Raw genomic sequence first — 24,630 nt, 5'->3', positions numbered from 1 at the left:
CACGGCACTAAGCGCTACATCGCCCCTCACGCACCTCCGGCCCTCACACACCGACTCCCTCCCGTCCCCCACCCGCCCCCCACGGCACCCGCGAGCCCCACCCAGCCCCGCGCGCCGGAGCACGCGCAGTGCAGCCCCGGGCGGGCGGCCGCTGCCAGGGTGGGTGGGCGTGGCCGGGGGACGGTGGGCGTGGCCAAAGCAGCTGTCAGAGCGGCTGGGCGTGGCCAGATGCGCGGGGGGGCGTAACCAGACATGGAGGCGCGTCCTGCGGGCGCGGCGGGGTCAGGGGGGCGGGGGAAGCAGCCGGGCGGGCGGGGAGTTGCCGGCGGGGACAGGGTGGGCTTGGAGAGGCGCTGCCGCCGCTGCCGCCGGTGGTGGCACCGGGAGGGCACCGACCATGGACGCCACCACGCTGGAGCTGGACGCGGTGAAGTTCGCGCAGCTGGCGGTGCAGCGGGACCAGAGCGGGCGCTATCAGGAAGCGGTCTTCTACTACAAGGTACGGCGGGTGGGGGCCGCATCCCTCGGGGCGCCAGCGTCCTCGTCCCCTCACCGCGCTGATGCTCCGGAGCTACCGGAGGGTTCGCACTTCCCCCCAGCCAGCGGAGGGCCGGGGCAGGGAGGGAGGGGCGGCCGGCGCGGCCCGGCGCGGCCCGGCCCGGTCCTGCCGGCGGGGAGGGCGCGCTGGGTCATCCCGGGGTGTGTGCCCGGGGACGGCCCGCTCGGCCCGGGGAAGGCGAGGCGGTGCCCGCCGGGAGGAGAGCGGAAGGCCGGCCGTGCGCCTCCAAAGTTTGTCCGTCAGTCTCCGAAGGAGCCGCGTCCCTCAGGGCGGGTTGCGAAATGCCTTTTCCCTGCGTCTGGTTTTTAGGTGGGAACGAGCGCTGCCCCTGCGCTGCTGTTTAGGGGTGGCACCGCAGGTGCTGTGCTGGATAAGCGGGTGCCGGCGTTTCTTCCAGCTACTGGAAGCACAGCCCCCTCGGTGCTTCTCGGAAGCTTCGTCGTAACCTAAAAACGTCTCTGCCTCGCTACTTCTACGCTTTCGTTCCTGGCCTCTCCCCCACCCCCGCCAGGCCGGAAAGGCTGATCAGTTTTATGCTGGAGATGTAGCGCTGGGCATTTTGGAGAACCACAAGTCGGCAATGCTGCTGCTCTTGAGTGTGCAGCTGGAAACAACTCTATTGTACAATTGGTCATCAAAAAAAAAAAAGTCTATGGTGAAGTACAAGATGCTCAGCAGTAAGACAGCTTCATATGCTGTCAGTGATGTGTTTTTAACCACGTATGAATATTCTTTCCATTAGGGACCAGATTTTATTATTTAAGTACAGCTTCAGGTTGGTGTAACCAAGGGTGTAATGAGGTTGATTCAGTGTCTTGCTCAATATCTATAGACTTACTACTGGTATTTAGTAAATCTTGTGCAACTGTTACGTATTTTTCACCTGTGTAAGTTGTCTCATTTTTTTGGGTTTATGTTTTGCATAGTTACATTAAAGTTCCATATCCCACTGGCTTTACTTCTCACCTGCAAGGAGGGATTTTTTTTTAAGGCTATGTTTATCCTTGTCACATTAATCGTTCCGCAAATTCCGTTACTCTGCCAAAGTAATTCTTTTCCATTAACTTGCTAAAGGCTTGGTAGCTGGCCTTTTGCTTCATGAGTGTTAGGTGTCTATGAAATATTTAAAAAGCATAATATTATTATTATGGTGGCCTGTGCGTGTAAATGTGAAGGGATAGGAAGGGAAGTATCTTTTTTTTTTTTAGCCTGGTTGTTAATGTAGTGTGAGTTAAGTTTATATATGTAAAGCGTATGTATGCAAAAGTTATAGTTACCCATAATAACACTGATAAACTCTGTACTTACCAGCAGCAGCGTGTGTGCATGGTCTGATATCCATGCACAGTATTGCTTCAGTACCATATATTTCTGCATATATCTGAAAGAAATTATTCACTGCTCTACATAATAAAAACATCTCTTTGTGCAAGTAATCACCCTCGTATGCTTTTGAACAGTGTGTGGAAAATCTTTTTCAGTTGCTGCATATGGGTAGTGTTCTTGCTAAGTGCAAAAACGCCTTCCTAGCAATCTTGGTGCACTTGAAGCTTACACATGACAAAGAGTGTAACCTGGGTAGTGTTTTCTGGCGTGCAAAAGCTGTGCCAGAGAGCAGCACAGTCACAGATTTGACCCTGTTATAGCTTTGAATCACAACTGCAGGTAAGGTTTCTGCTGTTCAGACAGGTGCCTCTTGGCAATCCAACACTAGATATTGATGCTTGTGTCAGATTATATGCAAAGGTGTTGGTGTTCAATCCTATTGTGATCAGGAGCGAGAGCAAACTCAGCAGATACTATTAAAGCAGAATTCTTTATGTATATTTCAGCTGAGATAGGTTTGGCTTTCTGGATATTGCCTGAAGAATCATTGCCATATTAGATTACTAACAAAAGTAGTTAGAAAATATCATCTAGTATTTTGGGACCCTTCATGCTTTTCTTTTTGGACAATGCAAGTAAGCTCTGGCCCATCGCTAACTTTCTTATCAACTGATTTAAGCAGTTCAGAGCCCGCTGATGCAACTACTAAGCATGTGGGAAAGCCTAGATGTTGAACTGGCTTCTGCGAGAAAGTGACCTTAAGGATGAAACATGGAAAATGCTACAGTTGTTGTCCATAGACAACAGCGAAACAGACCAGTCTGAATGGAATTTCTATGGCTTGCAAGTGCTGTTCACTTCCTGCTGCCACTTAACTTTGATAGATCCCTAGAGGAGGGCTGCATCTGAACCAGCCTAGGGCAGCTTGCTAATGGTGCTCTGCAGAAATGTCAAGATCATTTTTGGATACCCAATGACCTCTGCAAAGCTGCTAAAGGCTGTTGCTAAGTTTGAATGTTGACCAGCAGTTAGCATCTTGCAGACTGACAATGAGTAGTTAGCTTAGTGTGGCTGTGGCACACTACTCATGACAAAGAACAATAATGATAGTGAAGAGATCATAAATGCTAACTCTGAATTGCATGTCCATCTGGTCACTGGAAACAGCTGGCGGGCTGGCTCTGCAGGTCAACTTCTTTAGTCCTTTGGAGGCTTAATTTATAAAAGACTGTTTTCATTATGTTTACCTCTTAAAACCAGGCAAAACAGTTGTTCCTGAAGGTACAGAACCAACATCAGTTATACGTTGATTTTGCAGCACTGGTTTGAAAATCCACGTTTGTTCTTGGCATCGTATATAGACAACACGCCTTTATGATAGAGCACCTGATTTGTCAATCTGTACTTGTCATATGTCACAGACAAATATATTTATCCTTTGAGCAGGTAGCTGTAGTGCATTTTTTCCCCCTCCGAAGAATAGTTGTGTGCTAGACCTTAATGGTAGTTAATTGCTACATATAAATGGACCTTCAGTTTACCGTGCTGTGGCTGTGGATGCTGACAGGGAGTATGTGGTACTTGGTTCTGTGATGCTTCTTAGTGAAAATTCATCCTGATAACAAGTACAGGCTATGTCAGGATCAGTTTTAAGCTTGGGCAAACTGGGCAGATGAGTAGGGGAGCAAACTGCAAAGCTTAACAGAAACAATGGCCATAAAGCACACGAGGGGCTCGTTTGCTGTGGTTCTGTGCTTGCCCTGTGCAGAGCAGCCTCTCTGAGCATTATCTTTGTGAAGCAGCTCTCTAGTTACTATTTTGCTTTCTACGGTACCAGCCTGCCTGCTATACGACCACCTCCTCTCCTCTTGTGCTGCAGAGAAGATGAGCACTGCCACAAGAATGTTGTGGGTTTTTTCCCCATGCCAATAATGAGGACAAAATAAGGTTTTTGTCCTCATTTTTGTGGGTGACAAGTGTGGATTCCCCATGTGGTTCTGAGACTGTGTCAGGCCTGGCTATTTCTTGCAGCCCTGCCAAACCTTACATGTTTTTCATAAATTTAGTGAATGGATAGACAGCTTATGCAACTGAAGGTCTTTTTTCTTAATAGATTTGTACAGTATGGGACAAGCCTTAATGTGGGTAGCATACTGTGCTTCTGAGCTGGAGGCCTATGCTCCCTTCTGGAAGTAGACTTGCATCCAGTATTTTTGTGTACGTGCAAATATTTGAAAAAACAAGTTTGAGAAGGTAGGAAACCTCAAATTTATAGACTTTCCACATTTCATAGCTTTATCTGAGTAATACTAAAAATCCCCCAAAATTCTTTGCATCTGATTTTGAAAAGCTTTTATCGTTATTATCAGATTAAATGCAAATAACTTGCGTAGCTAATGTTTTTCCTAATCTTAAATCCATGGCTTTAAAACCAAACTGGTTTCAATGCATGCTTGGAAAGTTTTACTTAAAATCTCCTAATTTCATACGATACTTTACAGACAGGCCTAAAATCTTGTCTTACAGAACTTCTAAATATTTTTATAGTCTTATAGGTTTTTCCAGATGTGAGAAATTGAACGTGATCTAATTTATAACTTGAAACTTTTTCTTTCCAGCAGAATTTCCCTTCAGCCGCTGAGTCTTTTTGAAGATGTAAGGGTTTGCTTTCATGCAACTCAAGGCTGTTGTAGGCCCTCTGTTTATGGAAAGTAATTTTCTAGGCAGCAAACATTAACTTTGTCTCAAATTCTTCTGTCTGCAGGAAGCCGCACAAGCCTTGATTTATGCTGGGATGGCTGGGTCAAACTTGGAAAATATTCAAGAAAAAATAAATGAGTACTTGGAGAGAGTTCAAGCTCTCCATTCAGCAGGTGGGTAAGGAGCTTTCCACTCAATTAATTTAAGCAGAGGTTTAATTAGGAAGTTGTTTGCTGCTGTGAAATACATATCAATGGTGTTTGCTCTGTTTTTCATTATTCTAATTTTCTTGTCCTTTGTGAAGAACCACAAATAAGCGTATCAGTGCTTTGAATTCTGATACATCAGAAATTAAGTGGAGACTGAACTACCTAAGGACTTGGGTGTGGGTATTCTTTGCTTTTAAATATTCTGAGGAATCTCATCTGCAGAGAAAACATGAGAAAGTAATTAAATATAGCAATAAAAATTGATTAGGAACAAATCAAAACACACATATGAGGTTAGATGGATTTGAAGCAAGTGGGTTCTGATATTTATATATAATTACTAATGTTGAGAGGGCAAAGGAGCTCTTTGCTCTCATAAGAGTTTCCTTGTTTGATCTGATTTCAATGTTTCTGCTTAGACTAAATCCTTAAATTTTTGCACACCTGCAATTCTCAATTAGAATCATAGAATCACTTGGCCAGAAAGGGACTTTGGAAGGCCTATGTCCAGCTGAAAGCAGGGTAGACATTGATTTTTGGACCAAGTTGCTTAGGTTCAGTCAGGTCCTAAAAACACCTAAGGACAGAAATTTCCTGGTGCCCCTGAGCCCCCGTTCCAGGGTGCAATTGTATTTCTAGTGATTATTTTTTTATATATATATCTAGTTGTATTCTCCCCTGTTTCAGTCCATAGCCACTGACTCTCATTCCCTTTCTTCACACTGCAGTGAAGAAAATGGATTCAGGCTCTTTTTTGACAACCTCGCAACTAATGGCAAGTTGCTATTAGGTCCCCCCAAAGCCGTCTCTCCTCCTGGCTGGACAAGCTGTGCTTCCTCAGCTTTTCTAAAGGCGAAGTCCTCCAGCCTCAACCTCACTGGGGACCCAAGGTGGGATGCAGCATTCCAGACAGTCTGCTGAGTGCTGAGTAGAGGGTGCCAATCGTTTCCCCACCCCCAAATCTCCTGGCTGTGCTCCTGATGATGCAGCCCGGGATGCTGTTAGCCTTCATTGCTGCTGGGGTCCTGCTGGCTCAGGTTCATCCACTTGTCCCCCAGACCCTCCTTCATGGACCTATACCCTGCAGGGTGTTAGTCTGTCCCAAGCACAGGGCATAGCATTTGTCCTGAGGTTCTTGGCAGCCTGTTACTTTAGCTTGTCTGTGTCCATTTGAACAGCTGTGTTCATTCACACAGCTGTGTGCTTGAATGAATTGGTTTGGTGGGGTCTGCAGCCTTGGTGAAGGTGCACTCTGCCTTCTCCTTCAGGTCATTAATAAAGGTATTAAATGAAGTGGGCACCTAAGGAACTCGTATGTTTTGTTAGGTGATGTGTTTTCACAAATGATGCAATATTTGACATAAACATACTTGTTCTCAGTGTAGTATGAAAGAGACTTTATTTACATTATTTGACATCTGAAATATCCTGAGAGCGTATCTCTGCTTCAGGGAGGGGGTGGTCCTTGCCTAGATGTTTTTAGCGAAGTCTAGAAAGATTAGTTTCCAGACAAGAAATAGTTATTACTCATCTGATTAGGGTTGCTAGTGTTTCCATACCATGTTAAGGATGTTTTTACATGTCTGCTGCTGAAGAAAGCTAAATACTTTCTTTTTCGTTTAGTTCAGTCACAGAAAACAGACCCTCTGAAGTCAAAACAACAGTTGGACTTGGAGCGTGCTCACTTCCTAGTTACACAGGCTTTTGATGAAGATGATAAAGGCAATGCAGAAGAAGCTATAGAGTTGTACACAGAAGCCGTGGAACTCTGTTTGAAAACAGTATGTTAAGCTACAGGTTAACTTGGTGGAATTATGTGATGGTAAGAAATTCTTCAACTTACACAAGTGACTGACTCTTAAAGGCTGGCTTGGAAATGGAGTACCTGTATTTCTAAAAACTACTTTTTAATCTTTTTTTTCCCCACTGTTTTTTTTTTTTAGCATTTCTTCCAGCCTGTGTTGTGTTGCTATACAGCACTGTAAATTTTTGGGGTCTTGTGATTTCTGTGTGGTTTTTTTTTCTGAACTGGATCATACTAAAAACTAGAAATATTCTGGAACGTTTTTCATGTTAATTTTTGCCCTGGAGCAAATACAGCGCTAAACCAAATTAAAAACTGTTAAAACTGAAGATGACTTGCTAATGTGTCAGCTGTATTACTTTCTGACTACATTAAAGGAAGTAATTTAAGTGAAATTTTTGTGTGTGACACTTTCTGAAGATGTAATAGTCTACTGATGCCAAAACTAGTAAAAATAGTAGTTGATTGCTCAACATTAAAGCTGTTATGAGTGAATTCAATTCACACTGAAATTAATAAGGACAAATTGGCCATTATGTAAATGATGAAGAATATAATTACAGGTACTGCTTTTTTCCCCTAAGTCCAGTTGCCTTAACTAACTCATTATAAGAAGAGCTCACCATCATAATGTAACTCCACCAAGTCTGTTTTTCTTTTTCCCTTCTTTTCCCTTTTTATAATGTAAAAATATACGTGGGTTGTTGAGAGTGGTATGTTACTGTTGCTACATGCTAGAGTAAGTTCTTTTCTCTGAATTCTGTAAACAGGTTATACCTAGGCTAAAAACCCCTGGTGATGCAGTGTAACCAGATCAAGAGTTAGTAGAACTGCTCTAGTTTTTTGACTTGAGCTGTTGGAGCAGAACATTTTCAGTCTATTACATAACATCTGCTGCAGCAGTGTACTGTTTTTCCTCTGCTGTGTTCCTCCTTCTGTTGTGTCAGTGCATGAAAATATTACTGAAGTTAGTCTGAAAGTACGTATTTTGTACATGTATTTTTCATGTCTGAAAGAACATATTTTTATTAAGAACTGCATATATATATGCATATATAACATTGGGTACTTCATGAGGTACAAGATACTGCTGAAGTTTCTTTTAGCATATTATTTTGTTGACATGATGGTAAGCTTTGTCCCTTGGGGTGACCCAAAAGTACCTTCTTCTTCCCAGGATGAAAGAAGATTGAAGGAACTCTGCTATCTTGAAGCTTTACTTCTGTTTTTCTCCTTAGAATATGCTGGTGGAGAAATTTGTTTCTTCCTTACCCTTAAAGTACTCAGAGAGCAGCCATTCCTCCTCTTCTGTGGCTGATTCCTAGATGACTGTGCTGGTGTTCCATCTCCATTGCTTACCTTCGTACATCTTTCAGAATCTTTTTTAACCAGGAACTCCAGTGTGTAATTTATTTGCAAATGAAGTTAGTAGCTTGTAGAGGGTGCTTCTCGTTTTTTTTCCTGGGGTGAAAGTAGCTTGCTTTTTGTATCCTCAGTTGACCTGGCTGACCTGGTCAAGCTACAGAGCTAGAACCTGAAACCTGTCACACTTGTGGGTGTCACAGGAGAAGCCACATGTCGTGTTGTGCCTCTTGCAGATTGTTTAGCAGCAGAAGCCATACTTCACTTGTAAGGAAAAGGAAAGTGTAAACTGTCATAGCTGACCTCCCAACTGGGAACAGAAGTTAGCACTCTTGATACCTGTTTTGTTGCCCTGTCATAGTTTATTTTATGCCTTTGATTGCAAGTTAAAAATGTTGTTCTTGCACATCTGTCTTGTTAGTTTGTATTTTATGAAACTAAACATTCAAAAATGTATTTTTTTTTCCTAAGTTACCCTGATTATTTTTTACTCATTTGGGGAAAAGAATGAGAACACATCCAAGCTCAGTAGTGTATGTTACATTTGGTTTTGTGTTCTTTCTGCCCATAGTGTTTTAATACAGTTAATTCTTCTGGCAATTTTTTTTCTGTATGTTATGTTTCCCATACTGAAAAATTTTAAACATCACTTCCATTTTATGAACATTTCACTAGAACAGCAAAATGATATTTACGTACTTCATATGGTTTTTATGATGAGATTTAAAAAAAAGAACAGCAAAAACCCTACGAGCCCCACATATTTGCTCATTTAAAAATAGAATTGGAAAAAATAGCTAGTTACTCTTCAGTGTAATCTAGAATTATGACAATCTGAGCTTTTAAAACATGCTGGGTTTCTTTCAATGTGTAGCTTTGTTTTTTCTTGCTTTTATTTTGTACTTCAGGCTACTGAAACTTCAGAAGCAGGCCTCCAGTCCAAACTGAAACAGCTGGCTCGACAAGCGCTGGATAGGTGAGTACTGCTAATGTTAGTAAATATACTTGCTGTCAGGTCTAAGTGCACCCTCTGAGTTGTGTTCTCAGTCTTGCATGTCTGTATGGTTTCTGGGTAGACCAGGCTCCCATAGACTTCTCCTTGGAGCTAGCTGCCAGCTGCTACACTGCTGAATGTAGCAGCTGTTGTGCCAACCCTCTGGGAATCTTGCAGAATTAGGAAAGGACATGCAGAATTAGGAAAGGGCTGCGTATATGCTTGAACAAATGCACTACTTCAGTATTCAGAGATATATGTCAGAGCTTCTATAAAAATGCTGAATTGAAGCCAGCATGAAGTTAAGGTGTCACTGTCCCTGTCCCTTCATAAGGAAGACGGCTTGGAAACTGGGAAACACTTATCTTGACAATAGCAATCTAATTGCATGGTATATGTGTAATAAAGTGTCTGTCTGAAACAATTTACCCAAGTATAAGTTCAAGGTACCTCTTCTAAAATCAGCTCTTTGATGGTGAATCATGGCCTATGTCGGGCAAAGTTTCAGTATAAGCTGGTTTTTAGCACTGCTTGGTCTGTGTTCAGAAAGAAACCAGTATTTTGCATGTGTGTGACCATCCACCAGCTTAATGCAGCAACAACAAAATATGGCTCCCGAATACACAGTCTTCAAGCAGTTGAAATGCTGGGTTGTGAGAATGCCTGTGGGTTTTTACTGCTATTGTAGCTGCTAGACAAAATAAATCTGGAAGGTATAAGAGGGTGCAAATCAGTTTTCTCTCTCTGTGTTTCGGTGATCTTGTTTTGAGATTCCAGATAATGAACACTTACACAAATTCTCCTATTAGCGTAAAAAGCAGCTTATGTGAGTTGGAAATGCTATCTTTTAATTGATTCAAGGACAGGAAAGTAAAGTACCAGCATCAGAAATAGATTTTGGGTTTTTTTTAGGGAAAGTGGTGAACAAATTGGGCATTTGTTCTTTCCATGTAATATATGTGGGAACATGAACCAAGAAAATGAGTAATTGAACCATAAGTATGTTTTTATCATTGTTGTAAGTAAAATGCATTTTTATTTGCTTTAGAGCAGAGGCACTGAAGGAATCTATGTCAAAGTCATCTCAGAAAGAAAAGTCAACTGCAGCTAAACCAAATCAGCCAGTGAGAACGTTCTTCCCATTGGGACCTGATTTTTCTTTAAATGATAAACCACAGACAATCAGAGCAGTACAAGCTAGTGAACCTCAAGGTCAGAGATACACTGCAGAGGAGATTGAAGTGCTCAGGTAAGTTGAAGATTTTCCAAAATGAGTTCATGAGAGATCTGGCTCTGAGAAGCCAAAGTACAGAGGTGTTTTCATAGATTAAGCAACTGCACTGGAAATTGAGGTTGCATAATATTTTGTAGGACTGTGGCTTCTGTTGCATCCAGTTCCTTTTGCTTAAATTTTTATTATAGGTGGAATAAGCTACAAATAATCCATAAAACCTTTAGCCTAAATTTTGAATTTTTAAAACTATCAAATACATCGATTTCAAGTGGCAGTTGTCTAGTTTTCAGAAGCACTGTTTTGTTAGCTTTTAAAAACTGATTTTGTTGCTATTACCTTTTGGAACTTAGTCTTTGAAAGATGATAGATAGGTTTGTAACTATATTTTTTTTGTTATGACTTTCAGGAAGACTTCAAAAATTAATGGCATTGAATATGTACCTTTCATGAGTGTCGATCTGAGGGAACGTTTTGCTTTCCCTATGCCTTTTTCGTAAGTATGGTTCAATTTCTGAACTTCACTTTTGTTTTTATTTTCAAAACTTTCCCATATTTGGTATTTCTGTGTTTTCTTTTTAGGAGATTAAAATTGGTAAGGTAGGGTTTTAATCATAATTCAGACAGAGATACTTAAATACTACCACTTCCTTCTTCCATTCTGAACTTAAGACTTCATTGTAGGCTGACCTTGCTGTATAGTGCTTTTGCAGTTGTGCCTTCAGGCCTATAAGGACAACATTATATTTGACTTTTTGGAATATTGGGCTGGGCTGGCAACTTGGTCCCATTATCTGATTCTGCTCCACACAGAGTTTAGCTCCCTTTGCATCAGTTACCTGTAAACTGAGGGTGGTAGCCGTTTCCTCTGTAAAGGACTATTCCGAGGAAGAGTGATATGTAACTGCTAGACCTTCATTCATGAGCAATAATAATATGTCAAGATTGCATAGCCATAACAGACAAAGACACTTGGGGTTGGTTTTTTATTTTGGTTTGGTTTTTTTCCCAATTTTTTGCTAAAGGCGTATCAATCAAACAAGCCTCAATTTTCAAAACTAAAGAAAGTTTTTATTATTAGGTTCATCATATTCAAATAAAGTGCAGAATTTGAGTTTCTACTGGTGTAGGTGGCTTTTTGGAATTCCCTTCTGTTCAGTCTTTTATGAAGGAAACTCCTGGGTTTTATTTCATTTTTTTTTTTCCTCTAAAAATCACACACTTAGAAGTGATGTCCTTTGAAATTGTTTTACAGCTTTTTAATTGTTCTGTACACAATTATTCTGTACACAATCTATCAGACGTACATAGGATTGGTCAAACCATGAAAAGCTTTTCTAAACTGCTACTGACTTATTTCTACTTTTTTTTCTCTTTTAAATCTAGTGATAAATGCGGGAAGTTACCATTATCCCCCAAACAGAAAGCAATGTTTGCCAAATGGGTGCGACCAGATGACATAACAAATAATCCTACCATGATCTACACTGTATCAAGTTTCAGCATAAAGCAGGTAAATTGTTCCTAAAGAGAAATGTGTGCTGCTCCCAGGGAACTTTCTTGTTCAAAAAGGAATCCCCAAATGTGAGAGTTCATTCCTTGGCCCTCATGAGATTAAATAAATAAATAAATTCCATAAGTTTTCTGTCCACAAGAATAAACAGGTGTTAGCAGTGACAGTGAAAATTAGAATTTGAATTCCAGCTGAAAATCCTGTTTTCTAGAGATAGTGGTAAGGGTAGTATGAAAAAGGCAAGGCGTACTCTGCAGGAAATCGCTCACTTCATTTAGTGCATGGGAAAAATAATGAGCAAGATCTTTAAATTTTTATTTGATGGGAAGCAGTGGCCTATGGGAAGCAGGGGACATATCCTAGTGTCAAGTTGCAGATGGTCCAAACTATTCTGGAATCTGTAATAGATTATGCCCTTGGATATGGTATTTGGGAGGAAGGAGTAAGTGTGAATGCATGCTGAGGTATCTGTGCTTGCCTCTGATTGTCATTAGTAATTCTGACTTTGGTTTGCTTTGTAGGGGACTCGTGTTGAACAAGCATACACTTCCTGCCTTTTTAGTAGTGGCTTTGTTTCTCTTCGTTTAAAGCTTTCCTTTTTGAAGGCAATTACTAACTGATGGTTTTCCTTCCCTCCATACACTGCATTCATCTTTCAGTATTTGAGTTATTAGTAAATGTCCTCACTGGTTTTCTTTTCTTTGTAGACAATAGTGTCAGATTGCTCTTTCGTGGCATCACTAGCTATCAGTGCAGCATATGAAAGAAGATATAACAAAAAATTGATCACGAGGTAAGTAGCTGTTGCTTTCTAAGGTCTTTCCGGACTTAATACTGCCAAGCTTTTGCAAGATGTTCCATGACACTTGTACACAGTAAAAACTAGCATTTGTTTCACCTTCATCTCCCTTGGACTTGTGATTTCAGCACTTCTAAGAGGAGAGCCAACTACATAGAGATACGTATACAGACATTGGTGTTTAACTTAGGTCTGCTTCAAGGAGTAATGAATAGTTTAGAAGGGGTTTTTATTTGTTTGGGATTTTTTTAATAGAAATTTTACTTACAATGCTTTATAGTTTCATTGCAACTCATTGTAGAATTAATGTTAGCAAAACTGTCTGAGTTCCACTCGTTGGGCATCCCATGATAAATTTGCCATGAGTTTTGTGGACTTTGATGGGAGCCCCTTGCCAGACCAGTGTGTGACTGTTTTTGGATTGCTTCGTTTTAACCTATTCTCATTAGAACTGAACTTGTGTTCTTTTCAAGAGCAGTGAGTTCTGCACTGCCTTCTTCTTCAAATGTTTAACTTATAAATACAGTACTTCCCTGAATGACATTAGAGATATGTAAATACCATTTGTTTAATAATAAGATAATTTCCTTTGCCTTGCTTCTGTTTGAGAAACAATTAGGTTACTTATGTTCTTTTTGCTACTATATTAAGCAGAAAGCTGCAGGAAAAGCAAGGCCTGAAAAATAAAACCTATTTCCACATTATTATTTTTTACTTTAAATTTGAGTTGCTCTTTCATTAAAAACTCTATATTGGTGTTAAGTATAAATTCCAGAAACAAACTGTGTTAATCCCACTCTTATTGTTATCAGCCAAGTAATTTGTCACAACTTCCTCTTTTTCTTTTTTTTTTTTCTATTAACAGTATAATTTACCCTCAGAATAAGAAAGGGGAGCCAGAGTATAATCCATGTGGTAAATACATGGTGAAGCTTCATATCAATGGTGTACCTAGAAAGGTAAATGGTTTTGGGGAGACTTAGTGCTATTACTGTTTAAGTCATATATTTTAAAGGCTTGGTCTGCTTCACTGTGAAGTGCTTGCATAGCAAAAAAATCCTTATATCACTTAAAAGAATTATGAAAACCAAACAGGAGCAAAACTACATATCCCATATTTATGAATTGGGTGTGCACTTTTCCACCCCATCTTAGAAAGGAAGTTACAGAATTTAAAAGTACAGAGGGGGACATCCAGGCAGACTATAGATATGGAATGACCATAGAGGAGTAACTCGACTGCAGATTTTTAGTATGGAGAGGAGATGCCTGAACACAGAAGTTTTTAAACTGACAAAAAACTTAATTTTCTTTTGAGCACAATAAATAAGGACATAAAATAATGTATTTCTCCATATAATACTTAATAGTAGCACTGATTATTGCAGATCATATTGTCTGATGAATGTTTAGAGGAGTTCAGAAGTAGAGTGAGCATATTCATGGGGGTGGGGGAGTAAGGCGAAACTCGTCAAAGGCTCTTAATTGCTAAGATATAACCTCTGGGTCAGGAAGTCCTCAAGCTGCAAAATTCTGGAATCTGAATGTTTCAAGAAAATATCATTTATGTGTTTGCCTTGCTCTTATTTACCCCTTCCAAAATATCTCTTAATGGCTTCCTTTTGTTATGATGAATGGCCATTTGCTCTTCTATGAAAAGAATTATTCATTTTTGCACAGATAGGATTTGACCAGAAAATGTGCTGTGTTGGTAGCCTGTATGTAATGGACTAATGCCAACAGAAAACTGAAAATCTATTCAGGGAAACTGTCTCATACCACTACAAGTATGCGGGAACAATCTGTGATAATGAGGAATATATGCTACCCAATATAAGGAAGAAATGTTAATACTGTAACAGCTGCTGCTATGAGTTGTTTTCCCTCTTCAGAGGGAAGAAACTTAAATCTGGAAGTAGAGGCTATGAAAGTGATATGACACAGTTTGTTTCCTTATAGACAAATAAATGTTTATTTTTCTGCTGGCTACCAAGCACAGTCCATGCTCTTGATTCCTAATTAGCTGAGGAATGTTGTTTGGCTTTTCTTTACTTTTTTATGCTTGTTATTACACTGAACGTTTCTGCACGTACCTTTTGCAATAGATATTAAACACTTTATAAGACTGTACTGTCGTCATTCCTATTTTACATATGGGAAAGAGAGGCAGCCGTTCACTGGACACTCAGTTGGGCCAGTGCGAGTCAGAGATGGCAACAGAATTTCTTTTTCACTTGGGCAAACCACTGCAGAATTGATAGAGGTGTTAACATGTGAGAATAATGGTTAGGTTTGGTTGTATCTGAGAAGCTGTGTATTAATGAGGGGTTTGGTTTATTTCCTAAGCACTTTCAAATTATTTTATTAGGTTTATGATGATTTTTCATTCATTTCAAACAGGTAATCATAGATGACCAGTTACCTGTTGATCATAGTGGGGAACTTCTCTGCTCTTATTCTAATAATAAGAATGAATTATGGGTGTCACTAATAGAAAAGGCTTACATGAAGGTCATGGGAGGATATGATTTTCCTGGATCAAATTCTGTAAGTATGAGATTATTTCTTAGAGGAAGAAATTCCACTTAGATAATATTGGGTCAAATAATTTCCTTCTAGTGTAATCAAAGTGAATTGCTTGGGGAGACAAGTATTGGGTTTGCCATTTTCCTAATTTTTTTTTTTTGTTACTTTCTTTCAAATATTCCTAGCTGTACTTAAGGAAATTATTCTATCAAAGTAGAATGAGCAAGATATCTTGATGGTCCAAGTTAATCTTAGTTCTCAGACTGCACTATTGACACTTGTGGGCGGGAAGTACATGTGTTTTATATAAAGCCTAGATGAAAGTGTTGGGTGAAGTCATAAAATTTCTTTGCCCATATCAATACTGTTGATTTTGGTTTCTAACTCAATAGGGCAGTTCTCCCTCATTAGGTAATGGAGTCAGCTAGGAAAGGGCTAGTCATTCAGGACGTGTATGGAGGGAGCAAGTACTTTGATCTGTTCAAGTTTGTTTATCAGATTGTTCCACTCACCTACATAAATATGTATCGGGTTCCTATAATGTGGTTACTAAAGAAACAGTCATTGATTGTACTGCAGCTAAACTGGCATGCAAATTATTCTTTCAAAGAGGGACAGTTTACTGAAATGAGTATCCCTTATAATCTTAATTTGTTACTTAGGAAGCCTTTCAGATTTCACTTTAAAATTCTTTAAAATTTTAATAGTATATTTTTTCATTTCATGGTGCTGTTCGCATTCTAGTTAATCACATTCTTGGAGGGTATACTAGGTAATCATCATCCCTTGAAAAATTATTATGGAACAAATGTGGCTTTGTGTAAGGGGTAAATGTAGCACACATTTTTATCTGTGCATATGTCAATGTTAAGCTGCTTTGTTTTGAAGGACAGAAGCTGGTGAGAATAGATGTGTTTTATTCTCATTGTTGTTCTCTAACTTGCTATCTGGAAAAATAGCTTGACTTGTGACATTTAATCTCCACCCTTCCCACCCCCTCTGATTTCCACTATATTCTATCTTCCTTGTGTAATCAGGGTTACTTACTGGCTGTCTTGTACTTGTAATTCCTCAAGTTCCCACCCAGCAGTGCTGGTTATTGACACTTCAAGCATTTAGAGTGTCTGTTTTTGCTTTGAGGAGTAAAAAGCAAAAGAAAAGGAATAAGCAATGTTTCAAGGAGTTGGGAGATTAAAGCATCTTTTTATGGAAATACATGTCAGTGTCAGCTTTACCAAAAAGAATAAAAAAAACCCAAACCCTGAGCCTTAAAGTAAAACTTAAATTATTTAAAATGCATATATACTGCTTTTGAGACTGTGCTTCAAGAGTTTGTGAATCAATGAAATAAATAGAACACATCACACAAATGAGTGTGACTGATGATTCTCTTATGCTTCTGTTACTCTGAAATTTCCAGCTTTTGGGGGGGGGGGGGTGGATTTTTTGGGGTTTTTGTTGGGGTTTTTTTTTGGTTTGGTTTTTTGTGGGTTTTGTTTGGTTTTGTTGTTTTGGTTGTTTTTCATTTTGTTTTTGTTAAACGATTTGGAAATGTTGTCCTTATCTAATCAAAGAATTTTTTGTTAGTCTTTATCTTGAGCCTTTTAGGTGTAGAGTTGTACTGTAACGTGTGTATACTTGATTTCTTTCAAGGCATTTTTATAAGATGTCATATGCTGATGGATCTGTTCTGATTTCTTTTGAATATTTACTTTTCAGAATATTGATCTCCATGCACTGACTGGTTGGATACCTGAAAGAATTGCTATGCACTCTGACAATCAAGCTTTCAATAAAGACAGTACTTTCAGAATGCTTCATCAGAGGTAGATGTTTTTTCTTTCCTAAGTAATTAAAATGCTTGCTGTGTAGTAGGTGCATTACCACTGTAAAAGCAGTACAGTCATCACAGATCCTTTGATAGCATTTTGGTATTGCTACAGATTGTGCTTTATAAAATCTCTATGTACTTTGTGGAAGAAGAAAAATTGAGGTATTGGTGGCTTTGATAAAACAGAAGAGTAAAATATTGTGGAATTTTGATTCTTTACATATGAAGAAAAATAATAGTAGCCCTTTTCTTGATGAAGAAAATAGAACACAGAGTCAGAGAAGAGCAGCTTGGAGTTAACATAAAAGTTAAGTGTTTAAAAGTTGTTCTCACACAGCTCCCCGGAACTTATGCACTTATCTGCTGTCCTTAGCAAGCAGATATAATATAGTATTTCTAATCATATCACAAGATTATGCCCCATTAGTAAGTGTCCTGGAGTAGCAGCAAAAATCTATCAAAACAGCATTATTTGTCTTCAGACATACCATAACAGTTGGATTTGATGGTCTTAAAGGTCCAAACTAAATGATTCTATTATTCTACTTGTGGTGAAAGGCATAGCTGCAATTTATAAATGCCAGCAATCAAATACTTGGATTTCTTTCAAAATGGTTTTGTGCAACCAGTTTCTTATGTATGTCAGTGCAGTAGAGAGGTGTTATTCTGATGACTGAAACATCTGCATTCATGATAGAAGAGCATGACTCTTTTGACAGTGCTTTTTCAGTCGGTTAGGAGCTTTTTAGATGACTGTCAACAATTCTTCAGATATTCCAGCACTGTAATTTGGAGGTGTGACTGCAGTTAGAATGGTATCTAGCCATTATAGCATCACTATTGCTTACCTGTGCTAGACTGAAAATGTTTTGATCCATAGCCCAGTGACCCTGTACACTGTCTGGGGACACTGAGTCTGTACTTGAATTCTAGCATGGACTGTGAAATGTGCTAGTGTGTTTTCAGAGTAATAATTGTTGCAAAATTAACAATTGCTATTCATAACACAAAACTTGAGTGTAAACACCTGCAAAAGTATAGAAGCACGAACTTCTCATTCTTCAGGTTTTGGAAAGCACCTTCAGAATCCTGGGGGTGTGACAGCGTTATTAATTTACTACGTGCAGTGCTTGGCTAAGTGTTGATGAAACCACGTTTGTGCTCAGCTGAAGACCTGTGAAGAGTATCTTTAAAAAGTGACACAGGTCGAACTTCAGGTTGATAAATGCTGAATTATGTTTATGAAAATATGAAGTTACATTAAAAAAATATTTTTTCACTTAAAGTCTATACTTAATTCTGAAAGAAAAATAGTTCCACTTTCTTAAGCTTTTTCAGGAGTGATTTCTGCTGACCAAAAACCAAAGGCATGCTAATGGACAGTCTAAAAACGTACTATAACAGTCTCTGGCAAATGTTAGTTTGTAACTTGCAAGGTTTTAATTAAGGTTTTTTTCGCTTTTTTTTTTAACAGATTTCACAAGGGAGATGTCCTTATTACCACAGCAACAGGGGTGATGTCTGAAGAGGAAGGAGAAAAATGGGGTTTAGTTCCAACCCATGCATATGCAGTGTTGGACATAAGAGAATATAAGGTATCAAATAAAACTGAATGTGTTTTCAGATGCCCGTTTGTAAACTCCAGTGGGTTTCTAGGTTTACCTTAGGTGGGCAGCTACTGATTTTTTTCTCTAAGGGCTAATATAGTGTATTTTGTCTTGGTCTCCACTGGGAAATTTCAGAAAACTTAATGATGCTGTCTTTCCTTTAGCTATTGGTCCATATAAAAAATACCTTGAATATGTAAAAATTACCCTGACAAGATGAATTTTATTTTATATTTCTTTAGGGACTTAGATTTCTTCAGTTGAAAAATCCCTGGAGCCACTTACGTTGGAAGGGACGATACAGTGAAAATGACACAAGAAATTGGACCCCAGATTTACAAAAATACTTGAACTTTGATCCAAGAACAGCTCAGAAAATAGACAATGGTAATAAAGTTTGAGAATTCACTATTTTTTCCAATAATACAGATCTTTGTCATGTATCCTTGTAGGAAGGTGGAAAGAAATGCTTAAGCACAAGGAGAGTAAAACAAATACCATGAATTAAATAGTCCAAAAGTTTAGGAAGTATTTCTGTATCTAAATCTGTCATTTCAGGTTTGACTGAGGTTTAAGTAATCTGGACTGTTAAATATATCTCAAATTCACTGACAAGAAAGTACCTCTTTGCTTATGTGTTGCTGTCTCAGCATCTGAGTGTGGGGGAGTTCATTGCAAAGAGAACATGCTTTTTAATATGTCACTGGACTTTCTGTGGGGTTTTCCCTATGACATTAGCAAATACGTACAGCATGCTTACTGTAATCAGTATTTAAATTAGTCTTGCCTGTACTGGAGGTAAGTGGGTTCTTTCTCCCTTGCATTACATTGAAGATTTGTTTGTAGATATATTAATTATATACACTCTGTTTCAGGTTGTAAGATTAGATTGAGATCCATCTTCGAGATAGTGGCACTAGTATGTCTCTGCTCAGAGAAACCACTTGGAATGATGCCCAATGTTGTCCCTTCTTTCTAAGGGAGCAACAGAGTATAGTATATGGAAAGTTAGCGTGGGTTTGGTGGTGGAAGGACAGGTTGCCAATAGTTTAGAAATTCTACAGTAGCTGCATTTTACTTTCCAAAAGAGATTTCTGCTTTTTACTGTATCCTAGTTGCTGTCTCCATATCTCTATGAGGGAGCCCTTTTGTTCAGTGCCACTCTGTTTCTACGACTGTATACATCCAAATCCATTAAATTTTAGCATTTATTGTTCATCATCATCATCATCATCATCATCATGGCTGGGCTTCGCGAATGAAGATTTGGGAAGGGCTCTACCCACATTTGTTACAGGCACGCTGGTGGCTAAAAAGGCCAATACGAGACAGGCACGTCTGGTTGCAAAAGGCACAGCAGAAAGACTCCTTAGATGGTATATTCTGCAAGACACGGTTCTTTCTGCGTTGCCTTTTCTCCTCAAGGGTGATCCTGCGTGCTTTCTCAAAAGCATCAGCAGCGTTATAGATGGTATGTCTCCAGACCTCCCGATTGGAGGCCAGAGTAGACCAGTTGTGGTGATCAATATGGCCAAGGCTGAGATGTTGTTTCAGGGAGTCCTTGTATCTTTTCTTTGGGGCTCCTCTCTTGTGGCAGCCGGTGGCAAGTTCACCATAAAGCAAGATCTTAGGGAGGCGGTGGTCCTTCATCCTGGAGACGTGTCCTGCCCAACGCAGCTGTGTTCTCAGCAACATGGCCTCAATACTTGTGGCTGCTGCTTGTTCTAGAACAGATGTGTTGGTCACATAATCTGACCAGTGGATGTTTAGGATTGTACGGAGACAGCGTTGATGGAAGCGTTCTAGGAGACGCAGGTAGTGGTGGTAGATGACCCATGATTCAGATCCATATAAGAGAGTGGACAGCACTATGGCTCTGTAAACACTGATCTTGGTACTTTTCTTCAGGTGTTTATTTCGCCAAACTCTTTTATGAAGAGCATTTATTGATAAGCCTCACGCAAATGCATAAGGAAAACTTTTGATTAAAGTATAAGAATAGCAGCCCTGGCTTTGTGGCAGTTATGAGGGCTCATTATTTATTTACCAATTCATTTAGTAAGTAGTTTGTAACATCTAGTAGTTAAAATCTTATATAAAATTACATTAGTAATTTTAATGGAGTTGCTCCTTCTAACTGGATTTGCACTCTGGTCTTACTTTTTGTGTGTAGCTATTATGACTGTTTTTTAGTGCTGCAAGATCTGCAGCTGCCTATGGCAGAGACTTGAATTATAAGGCTGTTACCATTTTAAGAGTTCATTCCATTAGGAATCTATTGTTTTGCAGGCACTCTTGTTGGCTGGAGTTACAGGAGCTTGCAATTAAGGGAGCTATGTTGTAAAGGAAGTTGTAAGGGAGAAGCAAAGGTGAAGGTGTTGTAAAGGTGAAGCAAATTCAGGGTGCCAAAGCAAGTGACGTAGGCATTGGATGAAGTATCTTAGAAATACATTCAAACATACTCATATGTTGATTGAATACTTGATTGTGCTGGATGATTACTGAAGGACGTTGTTGAATTGCAGGAACCCGTTTGACTATGTCCTTTTTGTTTTCAGAAACCTAGGAAAGGGGGAAGGCAGGTCAGAATCACCTAATGACGTCTCTTTCAACGCAACAGATCCTCTCATACCTTCTGCTTAGTGCTTGAGAATGAAAGGCATTCTGACAGCTTCAGAAAGTTCTTGATAATAAGCAGAGACTAACTTGTTTTTTCTTGCTTTAAGTTGTTTGTTTAAATTTAAACATTTGGGCAATGCAGTTCTGCAAACTAAGTTTTGCAGAAATGTTGGCTAATATAAGCTGTATCATTTGCCCAGAAAGAGACTTTTGAAAAACAAGTAAAATCAAGATATCTGCTAAGAAAACAATAACAGCATTTCCTTTTTAGGCATTTTCTGGATTTCCTGGGAGGACCTGTGCCAGTACTATGATGTTATTTATTTGAGTTGGAACCCAAGTCTTTTCAAAGAATCTACATGTATTCACAGGTTGGTCCAAAAGATAAAATTTTTGTGTCAAAATCTCAGTAAGTGTTCTGAATAGGTGTTTCCTTCCTTCCATTCTTCCTAGTTACAGCTAGGAGGTTGAACTCCAACCATGTTCTTTTGAGCCTGATTTCGCACTTTTAAATTCTCAACCCAGGCTTTCTTCTTGACTACTTCTGTAACAGAGTTGAAGCTCCAGTGACCTTTGTGATGTTGCTGTGGACCTAAGACTGCATAACCAGATTTTGACCTCAGTCCCACATCTATCGGAATAGAAATCAAGATTTTTGTGCAGTCTGTCTCTAAGCAGTGACCAGACAGTGCTTGAGTGACCTCAATTTTATTTGGAATTAATTTTTCTGGCCAGTTGCAAGTCTGCTGTGCAGCATGTGTTGTCTTCACAGGTGTTCACTGAAGTCAGAGTAGTTTAACCAATTCTGTTTTTCACCAGTTGTAACTAAGTAATCTTCCTTGCCGCTGATTTTTTTTTCTGAATGTGATACCCATCTCTTACCAAATATCCATCACATTCAGTTTTTTTGTCTCCCAGTTTAAGTGTGTGTATCTGTGTCTTGGTTTTGGAAAGCAAGTGTTTCTTTACTTTTCCACTCCACTATACTGCACTCTGCCACTACTTCCACAACTGCCTCTGCTTGTGTTAGCTCTGCACGAGCTCCTTCATCCAGAGTGTGACTGCTGAGCTTATCTGCAAAGGCTCCTTCTATCTTTGTGTTCCAGTTATTTCTAAAATACACTGTGGTGGTATAGTAAGATGCGGTAACATGTATGCTAATGTCAAAGCTCACCTATTGGTCTGTCTGTCCTTATATTATTAGTGATTCTCGTACCTCTGTGTAGGGAAATGCCTTAGCACAGTGGCACTTGTCATAAAAAATGGAGTAATGATGGTGATAATTTGAAGCTTAGTTAATGCAGCCTTCCACAAATACTGTTCAGTTTTAAAAATGTGGGAGGGTCAGTCAGACTTAGGAATAGCTGTATATGTTTCTGTTTCCAGTATGCTGCACTTTGCATTCAGCCATCAGCACTTTCTGTTTTTTCAGATTGTATTTTCCTTGTCTCCATAGTTCATGAGGCACCAGGCAGATTCTGCAGTAGGATACCTCAAAGATCTTTAACAATTCCTGCATGGCAACCTTCCAGACATGAAACAGATCAAATTTTAAAATAAAAATTGCCTCAATAAAAAAACTGGATGAAAAAATTTGGCAAGTTTTTGGAACTAACCATAGCTTATAGATGGATTTCTGCAGTTACAGTAGCGTAGGTGTTTTTCATTTAATATTGGTGTATGCAGTCATGACTAGAATATGTGTAGCTCAGGCTCCCTGATTGGTTCATTTTTTTCTGGGCTTTGTGTGGTTGCAGTCACCAGCCAGTCTGTTTGTATTTAGCATTTTTTATTATCATACATGTGTTGTAGTGAACTCATTTATAAAACAATGTTCTAGGATAATGCTTCTGATGAGACTGTATTCTGTCTTCTCACTGATAATAGCTAGCTCTCTGTATAGGTAGAATTTGGAGTTAGTTTCAAAGTAGGAATTAGTTTCTTACTCATTTAACACCGTGTCTGTATCACTTTCAGTACCTGGGATGCAAAGCAGGGCCCGGTGAAGGATGCCTACAGCCTGGCCAACAATCCTCAGTACAAGCTGGAAGTGCAGTGTCCACAGGGTGGTGCTGCCGTCTGGGTCCTGCTCAGCAGGCACATCACTGACAAGGTGCTGGGTGCTTATTCCATAAACCTTTCTGTAAAGCTTTCTGTTATTGGTATATTACTACTCATGTTTCATGTTCAGGTGTGTATGCCTGTGTGTGTATGTATAAATTTTAAATTCAGCAGGTACACATATCTAAAATTGAAACAGACCCAGAGTAACATTTGAGCTACGTGGTTCTATTCCACCATAGAGGTTCTGAAATAACTTTCAATCCTGGGGACTGAATAGGTTAAATTAGTGGCCGTTTATTTATTTCAGGCATTTAAAAAAGAATTGCATTGGGTATCTCAGTAAATATAAATATCAGGTCATATCGTGCAGTGATCAAAAAGGATGGTAGAATGTGTACTTGTCTCTGATGAAGCATTAATTTTGTTTCATAGAAGTGTACAACTCTGCTTGATTTGTGTCTGGTTGGTTTTTTTATAGGATGACTTTGCACACAATCGGGAATTCATTACAATGGTCGTGTACAAGACTGATGGCAAAAAAGTTTACTATCCAGGTTAGTGTACCTTAATTGTCAAGAAAATTATATTATAAATAAATGAGGAATTACAAAGAATTTTGTGGAGAGGAAAGGCATTTTTTGCTTTAAGACTAGATGCCTCACTAAGAGGTCAATCTTATGAAATAGTTGTTTAGCTCTGATCACCTTCAACAGTCTACACTGAAGGAATAAGCTACATGTTGGAAGCACACTAAGAGATCTATATAGTCCTGCTGACACTTATTTTGCTGCAGCATTTTCGTTATTCTTCTGTTTATTTTGCAGTGGCAGTACTTAATGCTTAGAGGGAACAGATGCTGCGCTTCTGTTTCTCTGATAGCATAATTATTTCCTACATTTGTGAAATTATTTAAAGGTCTGCAGCTTCCACTAAATGAAAATAATCAAGGTTAATTGTTCTATGAATTTGGCTTAATAAAGTACCTAAGCAAGCTTATGAGATTCTGGTGAACACTTCAACATATTTCCAGGAATATTTAAGAAAAATACTTATATGTTCAAATTTTATCAAAATACCGGTCTTGGTCATTATATGTCAGATTCTACTCACCTTGAGAAGAAAGGGTTTGGCTTTTGGAGCTTTGCTGTAGCTGGGAAAAAGCCATGATGCTTTAGTTCAAGACCGATAGCAGATCTGAAACACAGGCTGAGACACACTGGTAAGCGTTGCATTGTTCACATCTGGTCTTGTTCAGTGAACTGTGCTGACCAATTTCCCTAGAATCCAAGCTGTCTTTCTGCTGAAAGCATCTGTTGAGACCTGACCAAATCATCACCTGTTTTTGCAAGAGCTGATTTTGTTAAAGCATCTGCTTTTCCTTACAGCCCATGACTTGCTTCTGGTTTTGCTAGTAATTGCAGCAGTGCTTATTTTACGTGTGTCTCACTGAAAACATTCTTAAGTGGGCAAACCAAGCACATTGTGT

General features: G+C 39.3%; 1 protein-coding gene across 3 annotated transcripts in view; it reads left to right on the top strand.

Annotated features, from left to right (window-relative positions):
- Window positions 1-305: 305 nt before the first annotated feature.
- The window catches only part of CAPN7 (calpain 7), a 34,193-nt gene continuing 9,868 nt past the window's right edge, over window positions 306-24,630 (top strand). Inside the window, exons 1-16 of one of the 3 annotated variants that reach the window (XM_027733309.2) lie at window positions 306-499; window positions 4,650-4,758; window positions 6,418-6,575; window positions 8,869-8,936; window positions 10,003-10,203; window positions 10,595-10,681; window positions 11,572-11,698; window positions 12,406-12,491; window positions 13,363-13,456; window positions 14,898-15,044; window positions 16,743-16,849; window positions 18,329-18,449; window positions 18,704-18,848; window positions 21,352-21,451; window positions 23,058-23,193; window positions 23,623-23,698. In XM_027733309.2, coding sequence (XP_027589110.1) covers window positions 398-499; window positions 4,650-4,758; window positions 6,418-6,575; window positions 8,869-8,936; window positions 10,003-10,203; window positions 10,595-10,681; window positions 11,572-11,698; window positions 12,406-12,491; window positions 13,363-13,456; window positions 14,898-15,044; window positions 16,743-16,849; window positions 18,329-18,449; window positions 18,704-18,848; window positions 21,352-21,451; window positions 23,058-23,193; window positions 23,623-23,698 — 1,864 coding nt within the window. In that variant the 5' untranslated portion in view covers window positions 306-397. Of the gene's footprint in view, window positions 500-4,649; window positions 4,759-6,417; window positions 6,617-8,868; window positions 8,937-10,002; window positions 10,204-10,594; window positions 10,682-11,571; window positions 11,699-12,405; window positions 12,492-13,362; window positions 13,457-14,897; window positions 15,045-16,742; window positions 16,850-18,328; window positions 18,450-18,703; window positions 18,849-21,351; window positions 21,452-23,057; window positions 23,194-23,622; window positions 23,699-24,630 lie in introns of those variants that run through there. The other 2 variants (XM_039391225.1, XM_027733312.2) reach the window with 2 other exon arrangements.

The sequence above is a fragment of the Pipra filicauda genome, unplaced genomic scaffold (genome assembly GCF_003945595.2).
Source record: "Pipra filicauda isolate LSUMZ 115617 unplaced genomic scaffold, ASM394559v2 scaffold91_size2508729_pilon, whole genome shotgun sequence".
In the NCBI taxonomy this organism is placed as follows: domain Eukaryota; kingdom Metazoa; phylum Chordata; class Aves; order Passeriformes; family Pipridae; genus Pipra; species Pipra filicauda.
Note: the sequence above shows the minus strand (reverse complement) of the source record. Positions and strands in the feature narration are given on the sequence as shown.